At 55.8% G+C, this 11,815-nt stretch overlaps 1 protein-coding gene across 1 annotated transcript; it reads right to left on the bottom strand.

The window, feature by feature from the left end:
- Positions 1–339: 339 nt before the first annotated feature.
- On the bottom strand, positions 340–10,431 carry EPHA2 (EPH receptor A2). The gene is made up of 16 exons (XM_054291926.1): positions 10,153–10,431; positions 8,886–9,549; positions 7,711–7,866; positions 7,284–7,616; positions 7,046–7,170; positions 6,496–6,655; positions 6,285–6,384; positions 6,115–6,170; positions 5,911–6,036; positions 5,646–5,828; positions 5,002–5,063; positions 4,704–4,913; positions 4,043–4,192; positions 3,622–3,815; positions 2,416–2,571; positions 340–902 (listed from the first exon to the last, which is right to left on the bottom strand). The coding sequence occupies exons 2-16, from the start codon at positions 9,505–9,507 to the stop codon at positions 797–799; spliced, it is 2,739 nt and encodes a 912-aa protein (XP_054147901.1). The 5' UTR covers positions 9,508–9,549; positions 10,153–10,431; the 3' UTR covers positions 340–796.
- Positions 10,432–11,815: the final 1,384 nt, after the last annotated feature.

Genomic DNA, 11,815 nt, shown 5'->3' with positions numbered 1-11,815 from the left:
ACAAACCCTGATAACTCCTTAAAAAAAACCTTAAAATGCCTAAAAACTCCCAAAACTTTAAACCTCCTTAACTCCCCCTTAATGCACCCCAAAACCTTTAAAAATCCTTAAAACACCTTAAAAAAAAAAAACCTTTAAAACTCTCTTACAATCCTTTAAATGCTCTTAAACCCCCTAAAATCTAGGGGAAACCCCCTCTCTTTGTCCCCCAAATTCCCTCAATCTCTGTGAACCAGTGGGAAAACACAATATTCTAGAAAACCAAAAAGCACATATTTTTATTCAAAACCCCACAAAAATCCCCATAAATCTATTAAAAAAGGGGGGGGGGGGAAGCATCCAAGCTGGGTTTTTAAAATTTCCCCCCTTTTTCTCTCCCAAACCCGACATGACCCGACATTCCTCGCAATAAATATACAAAAATAGAATAAATTAGGTTAAAAAATACAAGGCAACACTGGCAGATCAGAGATAAAGGGCAAAAAATACACCCAAAAACCTGGTGGGAGAGGAATAAATAGGGAGAAAAAAAGCAAAAATAAATCAGTTTTGGGACTGAGCCCTTTTTTTCTTGAAATGTGGGGGGAAAATAAGAAAAAAAATCCTTCCCCCAGTTCCAAACAAGCTTGAAATTCCATTTTTTTAGGGGGGAGGGAAGGGGCAGCACCCATTTCATCCCCAGGCGCGGGGACAAGATCAATAACACTATAAAAAAAAACCTTAATAATTACAGAAATAATAAATAAACCCCTCGGGGAGGAGGGGGGGGTCGATGTGGAGTTCTGGGGGTGGGGGGTCAGCCCGGGGACCCCCCAGCCCCTGCCTGCTCCTGCAGCCCCAGCAGGCTGTAGGCGATGCGCTTCTGGTGGCCCGGCAGCCGCACCCCGATCCGCTTGATGTCCCTGGGAAGGGGACAGGAGAACACGGAGTGAGGAATGGAGTGAGGAATGGGGGAATGGGGGAATGGGGCTGGAGACACCACGGCCACAGCCTGGGACTGGGGGGAGCCAGGAGCAGCGTCCTCAGGGGGGATGGACGGGGGGTGGACACGGCTCATCTCAAGGGATGGATGGATGGATGGATGGACATAGCTAACCCCAAGGGATGGATGGACATGGCTCATCCCAAGGGATGGATGGACATGGCTCATCCCAAGGGATGGACAGATGGACATGGCTCATCCCAAGGGATGGATGGATGGATGGATGGAAATGGCTCATCTCAAGGGATGGATGGATGGACATAGCTAACCCCAAGGCATGGATGGACATGGCTCATCCCAAGGGATGGACAGATGGACATGGCTCATCCCAAGGGATGGATGGATGGATGGATATAGCAAACCCCAAGGCATGGATGGACATGGCTCATCCCAAGGGATGGACAGATGGACATGGCTTATTCTGGGGGATGGATGGATGGATGGATATAGCTAACCCCAAGGCATGGATGGACATGGCTCATCCCAAGGAATGGATGGATGGATATAGCTAACCCCAAGGGATGGATGGACATGGCTCATCTGAAGGGGGGGACAGGTGGACATGGCTTATTCTGGGGGATGGATGGATGGACATGGCTCATCCTGAGAGATGGATGGATGGACACTGCTCATCCCAAGGAATGGATGGACATGGCTCGTCCTGAGGGATGGATGGACATAGCTAACCCCAAGGCATGGATGGACATGGCTCATCCCAAGGGATGGATGGATGGATATGGCTCATCCCAGGGGATGGATGGATGGATATGGCTCATCCCAAGGGATGGATGGATGGATATGGCTCATCCCAGGGGATGGATGGATGGATATGGCTCATCCCAGGGGATGGATGGATGGATATGGCTCATCCCAAGGGATGGATGGATGGATATGGCTCATCCCAGGGGATGGATGGATGGATATGGCTCATCCCAAGGGATGGATGGATGGATATGGCTCATCCCAGGGGATGGATGGATGGATGGATGGATGGATGGATAGACATGGCTTATTCCAGGGGATGGAGGGAATGGAGGCATGGCTTATCCCAGGGGATGGACGGACATGGCTTATCCCAGGGGATGGACGGACGGACGGATGGATGGATGGATGGATGGATGGATGGATGGACATGACTCATCCCGAGGGATGGACAGACTGACATGACTCATCCTAAGGAATGTATGGACACAGCTCATCTCAAGGGACAGAAGGATGGACACAGCTCATCCCAGCCTCTCCAGCCAAGGAACATCTAATTTTATCCCATCCCTCGGGCCACCAAGGCCATGGAAGTGGTTTCCGTTCCCAGCACACCCCTGTCCCTCGGGACTTGGAGGGGGAGGGGATGGGGACAGTGTGGGGACACATCCTTGGGACAGCAGGGGAGTGGGGTGGGGACAGCCTGGGAGGGTCAAGGGGACAGGACTCACTCGCTGGTCATCTGCAGGACCTTCTCAATGGTGCTGTAGCCCGAGGCCATGAAGGTCTCTGTGTACTGGGGCATGCGGATGGACTCCAGCCACTCCGGGACCGAGCGGAACGGGACGCCCTCGGAGCCGCTGGTGCTGGGCAGCCGGATGGACACCCTGCGGAAAATGAGGCAAAAATAGAAAAATTCAATAAAAGTGACGCAGAAATGCAAGGCTGGAAAAGCCATGTGAAAACAGAAGGGCGTGGAAGTGATGCAGAAAGGAAATGATGCAAAAAATTATGCAGGAATGGAGGGGTGTAAAAAAATAATGTAAAAATAGGAAGGTGCAAAAAACAATGTGAAAATGAGAAGGTGCAAAGAATGACAGAAAGGTGAGGGCACAAAAATATTGCAAAATTAAACAATGCAAAAAATGATGCAGGAACAGAAAGGTGCAAAAATGGTGCAGGAATGAAAGGGTGGCAAATAGAGATGCGAAAGTGGAAGGATGGAAAAATACGAGTTGAAAAGATGCAAAAAATAATGTGAAAATGGAAAGATGAGCAATTCTGTGGAAATGGAAAAAGGAAAAAAATAATGCCGAAAACTGGAAGGATGCAAAAATAGCACAGAAATGAAATGGTGCAAAGTGATGTGGAAGTGGAAGGTTAAATCAATGATGCAGAAATGGAAGGATGTGAAAAATGATATGAAAATGGCAAAAACAATGCAGAAATGGGAAGATGCCAAAAAATAAATGCAAAAATGAGATGATGAAATTGTGATGCAGAAAATGAGATGCTGCAAAAAGTGGAAATGTGAAAATGGGGAAATACCAAAAAATGATGCAGAAATGCAGATGCCAGAAGCAACGAGGGAGTGCAGAGATGCAAAACCCAACCCAAAACAGCACCATGGGAGTGCGAAAAATGATGCATGAAATGCAAAGATGAAAATGAAATTATGCAGAAAATTATAGAGGACATGAAGATATGCAAGAATCAGAGAATCCCAGGCTGGTTTGGTTGGGAGGGACCTCTAAAGCCCACCCCATTCCACCCCTGCCATGGGCAGTGACACTTTCCACTATTCCAGAGTGCTCCCAGCCCTGTCCAGCCTGGCCTTGGGCACTGCCAGGGATCCAGGGGCAGCCACAGCTGCTCTGGGCACCTGCTCCCCTCCCTCTCCTTGCCCCCCAGCCCATCCTGGCGCTCCCTGCACTCACCGGGGGTCGAAATCCGCCAGTGCCTTGAGGGAGTCGGGGGCGCGGATGAGTTTGTCAAGGATGCTGACGATGTCGGGGAATTTGGGGCGCCGGCAGCGCTCCTGCTGCCAGCACTGCATCATCAGCTGGTAGATGGCCGAGGGACAGTCCAGCGGCGCCGGGAGGCGGAAGCCCTCGTTGATGGCCTTCATCACCTACGAGGAGGAGGAGGAGGAGGGTCAGGGATGGTCCACCCACAAAGGTGTTCATTCACAGAATCCCAGAATGGTTTGGGTTGGAATGATTTTAAACTCATCTCATTGTAGCCTGTGTCCCTGGGCAGGGACACCTTCTACTGTCCCAGGTTGATCCCAGCCTTGTCCCACCTGGCCTAGAATGTCTCCCAGAACACTGGTGGTGGTGGTGGAGGGTAGGCACTCACCTCGTGGTTGGAGAGCTCCCAGTAGGGCCGCTCGCCATAGGACATCACCTCCCACATGACGATGCCGTAGCTCCAGACGTCGCTGGCAGAGGTGAACTTGCGGTAGGAGATGGCTTCAGGTGCTGTCCAACGGATCGGGATCTTCCCGCCCTACAGCGACATTGGGGTCAACCCTGCACCCCCAGAAAAACCACCTCACCTTGTTCAACCCCACCAACATGGCCACCATGGTTCATTATCATCCACCTTGTTCAAACACCCCAACACGACCAACCATGATGGACAATCACCCACCTTGTTCAACCACCCCAACATGGCCAACCACCCCAACATGGCCACTGTGATCAACAACCACCCACCTTGGACAACAACCCCAACACGACCAACCATGATGGACAATCACCCACCTTGTTCAACCACCCCAACATGACCAACCACCCCAACATGGCCACCATGATGGGCAATCACCCACCTTGGACAACCACCCCAACACGACCAACCATGATGGGCAATCACCCACCTTGTTCAAAACACCCCAACACGACTACCATGATGGACAATCACCCACCTTGGACAACCACCCCCTCACCTTGGCCAGCCACCCTTCCATGGCCATCCAGCCACCCCTCCCTGGCCACCACCCCGCTGCAGTGACACTCACGCTGGTGGTGTAGGTGGCTTCAGGGTCATCTTCCAGCACCCTCGAGAGCCCAAAATCGGACACTTTGCACACCAGGTTGCTGTTCACCAGGATGTTCCTGGCAGCCAGGTCCCGATGGACGTAATTCATGTTGGCCAAGTACTTCATGCCAGCAGCGATACCCCTCAACATCCCCACCAGCTGGATGATGCCAAATTCGCCTTCTTTTTCCTGGGAAAAGGGGAGAATCCAGCCTGGAATCCACCTGTCATCCCACCTCCCTTGATGGGTGTTGGAGGTTCCACCACGTGTCACCTACCCTCAAGAATTTATCCAGCGCCCCGTTCTCCATGTACTCCGTGATGATCATGAAGGGCTTGTCTGTACAAAAGAAAGACCCCAAAATAGGTAAAAACACAAAAAAATATCCCTCCAAGCCCCTAAAAAAGTCACTGCCCTAAAATCTCTAAGCCTCCCACAAGCCTTCCCAAAATCCTTAAACCCACAAATGCCCAATGCCCCTCAAAAAAAACCCAACCCCTCAAAACAACCCCAACCCTTCAAAAATTACAAAAAACCCAACCACTCCCCAAAACCCAAACCCTACCAATTCTCCCCAAAAACTCCAGACCCTCAACTCCCCAAAAAAATCACCTCTGTTAAACATTCCCAAAACAACAATAAAGTTTCAACCCCCTTACAGACCCCAATAAACCCCAACAGCCAAAACCCCAAAATAACTCTCCCAACAATTCCCTGAAGCTCCCCACAAAACCTCCCAAATAAACCTGAATTCCCTTCCCAGAAAAATCCCCAAACTCATCCCCCAAAAAGACCCAAGTCCCACAAATTCCTCTTTGCGCCGTTGCTCAAAACATCTTATTTTTATATCTCTTTTTTGGGGTGTTTTGCTGGGAAATTGGGGTGGTTTTTTTGTGGGGACAGGACACAGAGGACACTCACACTTGGAGACAACGCCCTCGAGGCGGATGATGTTGTGGTGGCAGAACTGTCCCATGATGGTGGCCTCGCTCAGGAAGTCCACGCGCTGCTTCTCCGTGTACCCCACCTTCAACGTCTTGATGGCCACTGGCACCTCCTTCCTGCCACGCTTCAGGGTGCCCTTGTACACCTCCCCAAATTCACCTGCTCCAAAAAACGTGGGCACCTTTAGCCCCCCTGTACCACCCTGATTTTGGGGTGTCTCTGGGGGGACAAAGCCACGCACCGGCACCGATGACCTTCTGGCGGGTGATGAAGGATGGAGGGATCTCGGTGGTGAACTTGAGCATGGCTTGGTTGGGGTCTTCGTAAGTGTGGGGGTCAACGTAAGTCTTGAGGGGCTTCAGCTGGTCTGGAGGTGTCAAGGAGAAGGTCAGCACCCCTGTCACCCCCTACCCATCCCTGTTGCCCCCACTGTCCTGTGGCTCACCCGACTTGGAGAAGTAGACGTCCTCAGCGGACTGGCGTGGCCGTGACCTCTTCCTCCTGCGGAAAAGCAGCATTTTGTCCCAAAAGATCATCCCCTGCCCATATTTGGTGGTGGGACAACAACATTTTGGGGTTTTTGGGAGGTTTTGGAGGGGGGGTTTGTCCCCTTACCGCCGGAGGATGAAGAGGAGAGTGACCAAGAGGAAGACGACAAAGACGACGCCGGCGATGCTGCCAGCGATGACGGTGGCTGATGCCATGGCCTCGGAACCTGCGGGGACCATCCAGGTGAGCCCTGCACCCCCTGGAGCACCAACACCCCACTCCTGGCACCCCCTGGAGCCCCCACCCTGCACTCCTGACACCCCCAGCCCCTCCTCACCCTCAGGCAGGGTCTCGAACTCGTGCTGGGGGCTGAAGGCCCCGTGGCCGTCGGCGGTGAGAGCCTGGACCCGAACCACGTAGGCGGTGCCTGGGGACAGCTTGGGCAGGGTGACAGAGGTGCCCTCGCAGCGCAGCACCGAGTAGCTGTTCTCATCCACCTGGGGACACGGCAGGGTGACATTAGGGTGACACGCAGGGAGGGGTGGCACGGGTGGGGCAAAGATGAGGTGACATAGGGACGTGACATGGATGGGGCAGGGATGGAGATGACATGGATAGAGGGGTGACATGGATGGAGCAAGGATAGAGGTGACGTGGGTGGGGAGGTGACATGGATGGAGGGATGACATGGATGGAGCAGGGATGGAGGTGACAGGGATGGGGAGATGACAGGGATGGGGACAAGAATGGAGGTGGCGTTGATGGGGCGCTGATGTGGCTCAGGGCAAGGATGGAGGGATGACGTGGATGGAGATTGCATTGACAGAGCTGACACAGCTGGGGGCAAGTATGGAGGTGACACAGATGGAGGTGTCAGGTTGTGTCACCTTCTTGCTGTAGGTGACCTCGTACTTCCAGACCCGACTCTGCTGTCGCAGTGGCACCGTCCAGGACAGGACCAGGCTGGTGGCCGTCCGTCCATCCAGGCTCACCGACGTCACCCGGGGGGGCTCTGCCGTGGCGACACAAAGGGACATCACTGAGGTGTTCCCATGGGGGACAGGGACACCACATATGTGCCCCCACCACGGAGGGAAGGTGTGGGAACTGCTGATGTCCCCTCACCTGTCTGGTTGACGCTGATGGTGGCGCTGGCCACGCTGCGCTGGTGGCTGGAGGGGGACACCCCGTTGCGGGCCTCCACGGTGAAGGTGTAGTTGACGTGTGGCTCCAGGTCGGTGACAGTGACCTCCGTCCCCGTGAGCCCCTGGGGGGGCTGTGAGAAGCGGACCCCCCCGTCGCAGGGCCGGCACTCGCCGCTCTCGGGCCAGCACTGCTCGCAGGTGACGCTGTAGGTGACGTCCTCGCGGCCACCGGGGTCGGCCGGGGGGGCCCAGCGCAGCTGCACTGCAGCCCCCAACCCCAGGGCTGTGACAGCCTGCGGGGGCGAGGGGGGACCTGCGGGGACACAGGGCGAGGTCAGGGAACAGGGTGGTTCTGTGTCACTTCAGTGAGGTGACACCACAGTGTCCTCCCTAAACAGGCGACTTACGGGTGCAGGGATGCTCCGGGGGGTCCTCAGGAGCCCGGAAAAATCCATCCTCACACGGGCAGGTGGCAGCAGCAGCTGGGGCAGGCAGGGTGTTGGGGGGACAGGGCTGGCAGCCCCCCGAGGACACTGTGGCCTTGAAGGTGCCAGGGGGACAAGCTGGGGGGACACACACACACAAAGTGACACCAGCGAGATCCCAAATCCTGCTCCCCATCCATGGGATCAGCACCTGGCAGGTCGGGGGAAAGCACCTCCCAAGCACCCAGAGAGGAGTTATAGGGAGTTTGCCTCATTTTGCAGCTTCTTTATTACTGGGGAGCCCCCCAAAACCACCCCACTCCTGGCTGAGCCCTGCTGCACTCACTGCATTAGTGATGCTGCAGGGGAATGATCCAGGATGGGGAATTTTGGGTCCAACATCTCATTTCTCCAGCTCAAGTGGGGAATTTTAGGGTATTTAATCTTATTTTGCAGCTGCTACTTTATTTATTTCTTTGCTATTATGTATTGCTACTTTAAATTATCGCTACTTTATTTTACTTTACTTTTACTACTGGAATACCCCAGCACACTCTTCATGTGAGTTCTCACTACAGTGGTAATGCTGAAAGATGAGGATCCAGGGCTGGGAGTTTTGGAGCCTAAACCTCATTTCTCCAACCCTGAATCTGGAATGTTTCAGGCATTTCACCTCATTTTTGCAATCACTGCCCCACCTATAGCTTTAGTTTAAGATTTTCTAAGACTTCTAATGTTAACATTCTTGTAGCAAACCTTCTCACACACTTCCTGTAAATAACTCATTGTTTTGCATTCCTTTATGATAAAAGAGAAACTTAATAGACTGTTAGTCTGTCCAGTGTCATTGGAGGGGTGGCACTGTCACCCTCCAATCCACTGTCGCTCTTAGAAAATTATAAATGTTGGAGTCAGAAAATAAACTTCCCTTTTTTCTTCACCTTTAAAACAGCAGTGGTTTTTCTTTACCTTGAAACAAGCAGTGCGCTTGTGTTCTTTCATGTCCTATAGCAACACCCCACCCCTCTCTCAGCTAAGCCCTTCCACAATCCACTCAAGGCTGAGGATTGGGAATTTTGGGGTGAATCCTCTTCCCTCCCAGGCACACACCAGGCTGTCCCATCCTCAGCCACCCCTCCGTTCAGCCCAGTCCATACCTTGGCAGGCGTCTCCCAGGCTCTGGAAGCCGGCCCGGCACAGGCACTCCCCGATGGGCACGAGCCACTCGCCGTCGGCGTTGCAGTGCAGGGCGGGCGCCTGCTCGGCCACGGCCTCGGCCACACACGAGCCCCGCACCTCGGCCAAGGTCTGCGAGTCGGCGCCGGCCACGGTCTCCGGGAACCGCGCCATGCCCCGCACCACGGCCGGGCAGCGCTTGTAGTACACGCGCACGGAGAGCAGCGCCACGCAGGCGCCCAGGTCCTGGAAGGCCAGGTAGAAACCCTTCCTGCGGAGCGGCCCCACGGAGCGCACCTCCACGTTGAGCTTCACGTTGCGGGCGGCGAAATCCTCCTGCACGGTGATCTCGTCCGGGGCGATGGTGTCGATCTTCTTGAACTGGCGCTTCTGGAAGTTGGTGCCGTAATCCACGTCGGACTCGGCGTAGTAGAGGTTGAAGGTCTCCTTGCAGGAGCCGCCGCCGGCCGTGGGGAAGCTGTTGCAGTCGCGCACGGTGAACTGCAGCTCGATGAAGATGCGCTGGGCCACGCCGCGGTAGATCCAGTTGGTGCGGAGCCAGTTCTCCTGCTCGCCCTCCAGGACGTTGCACACGGAGTACATGTAGATCAGGGAGTCGTTGAGGACGTTCTGCAGCTGGTCCCACTGTCCCCAGAGACAGAAATGGGGCTATGGAGGGGAACTGAGGCACTGTCCCCAAGGATGGGTTTGTCCCCATCTTGTTCCCCCTGTCCCCATCCCCATGGAGGTCCCCACACATGTCCCAGAGGTGTTCAACCCCATGGGTGTTCTCACGTCCATCCCCATGGGTGTTCCTGCTCCCATGGAAGGCTGCAGCCCAATTCCAGGGGAGTCTCCAACCCCATAGGTGTCCCCATGTCCATACCCATGGGTGTTCCTGGTCCCATGGAGGGCCACAGCCCAATTCCAGTGGAGGTCTCCAACCCACAGGTGTCCCTGTCCCTATGCCCACGGAGATCCTCATGACCAAAGGATGTTCCTATGGAGGTCCCTCTCTACAGATGCTCCTGTCCCCATTCCCATGAATGCCCCCAGGCCCATCCCCGTGGATGTCTCTATTCCCATGGCAGTCCCCATTCGTCACCCCCACGGATGCCCTCATGCCCATTCCTGTGAAGGTCCCCAGGATGTCCTTGTCCCATCCCCATGGAGCTCCCCCATGGCTGTCCCCATTCCCCATCCCAGAGCCGGCCAGCAGGGCCGGATGCCGGATCCATGGGTGCTCACCCCTTTTCCATAGGGATGGGTGAGCCAGCCCAGCTCCCCATGTGCCTTGGCAAAGTCCAGCAGCACCACTGTGGGAGAGGAGAGAGGACAGGGACGTCAGCAGATGCCACCAGGACCTGCAGGTGCCACCAATACACCCCTCTGGCCCTTGGATGTTGGTCCCCCAGGACCCACAGACAACTCCAGGGAAGTCCCCAGGATGCGCAAACACTCTTGGGATCCACAGATGTTCCCAAAATTCATGGATGTCCTGGGCACCCACAGATGTCCCTGGGACCTGTGGATGACATCAGGACCCACGGATATCCCTGGGACCCACAGACATCCCACCAGGATCCCTGGATGTCCTGGGCACTCACAGACATCCCTGGAACCCACAGATGCCAGTCAGGAGGTTCCATGGATGTCCCCAAGACCCTGGATACCCCCAGGACCCACAGATCCACCCCATTTCCACAGACGTCCCCAAGAGCTACAGATGTCCCCAGCACCTCCAAACAGTCCCAGGCCCCACAGGTGTCCCCTGGACCCACGGACCCCCCGTTCCCGGCAGATTCCGCTGGACGAAGCCCCCCGGGGCCGCCCGCAGAGGCGGGGAAGCCGCGGGGCCCGGCGGGACCTGCCCTGGCACGCCGAGGGCGGCGGCCGGATCCAGCGCCGGGAGAGGAAGAGGAGGAAGAGGAGGCCGGGGAGGGAGCGGGGCCCCCCGGTGAATCACCCCCCAGGAATGCGCCCGGACGCCCGGGTTCAGCGGGAGATGGGTCCGGCGGGACGGGGCCATTTCGGGACGGATGCGACCCCCAGCTCCCGTGAACGGGCTGGCGTCCGGGTCAGGTTTGGGGGGAACCCCAGAACCTGCCTAAGGGGGACACCAAAACCTGCCTGGGGGACGCGGGTGGCTGCAGCGTCCCCCCCGCGCCGTGCCCGGGCTCAGGAAGGATGCCGGGGCGGATATCCCGGTTTTCCTGAGGCTGGAAATCCCCCCCGCGAGCCTCCGGAGAGCGGAAAGCTGCCGGAGCCAGGGCCGGAGCGGGCGGGGGTTCCCCGCCGGTGCCCCCGGGGGGGCTCTGGGGACGGTGCCGGGGCTGCTCCAGGGACAGCGCCGGGGCCGCAGCCCCGTCCCGGGAGTCACCTGTACCCACCGCCACCACCACCACCATCATCATCATCAAATTCTCCGTCGCCTTCGTCACCCGGCCACGGGCGCCCCCACCTCCAGTGCCACCAACCCTGTCGCCACCGTCAGCGCCACCCCCGTCCCATTCCCAATCCCATTCCGGCTGCATCCTTGTCCCTGTCCCCTGCCCTAACCCCATCCCAACCTTTGTCTGAATCTGACTTAAATTCCCACAGCGAACCCCAATCCCATCCCCTTCACTCCCATTCCTCTCCCCATCCCAATCCCATCCCTGTCTCTACCTTAACGAGAATCCCAATCCCAAAATGAATTCCATCCCATCCCCTCCCCATCCTCATCCCCTCCTCAATCTCAATCTGAACCCAATCATAATCCCAAAATTGATCCCATCCCAGTCCCAATCCTGCTCCATTCCCTCCTCTTTAACCTCCTCCCCACCTCAGTTCACCCCAAATCCCCCTGGATCTCACACAGGGGAACCAATCCCCCCGAAATCCCCAAATCCCACCACTCCCATCACTTTCC

Source organism: Melozone crissalis, unplaced genomic scaffold, assembly GCF_028551555.1.
Source record: "Melozone crissalis strain CALT ecotype California unplaced genomic scaffold, PUWL_Pcris_2 ptg000107l_1, whole genome shotgun sequence".
NCBI lineage: Eukaryota > Metazoa > Chordata > Aves > Passeriformes > Passerellidae > Melozone > Melozone crissalis.
The sequence above is the reverse complement of the archived record's forward strand: the minus strand, read 5'-3'. Positions and strand labels throughout refer to the sequence as shown.

Coding starts and splice junctions, on each gene's coding strand:
- EPHA2 (XM_054291926.1), bottom strand. CDS start 9,507: ATGTACTCCGTGTGCAACGTCCTGGAGGGCGAGCAGGAGAACTGGCTC. Junction 7,171..7,283: donor CATCAGCGTCAACCAGACAG/GTGAGGGGACAT, acceptor TCGCCACGGCAG/AGCCCCCCCGGGTGACGTCG. Junction 6,037..6,114: donor CGTCTACTTCTCCAAGTCGG/GTGAGCCACAGG, acceptor TGACACCTCCAG/ACCAGCTGAAGCCCCTCAAG.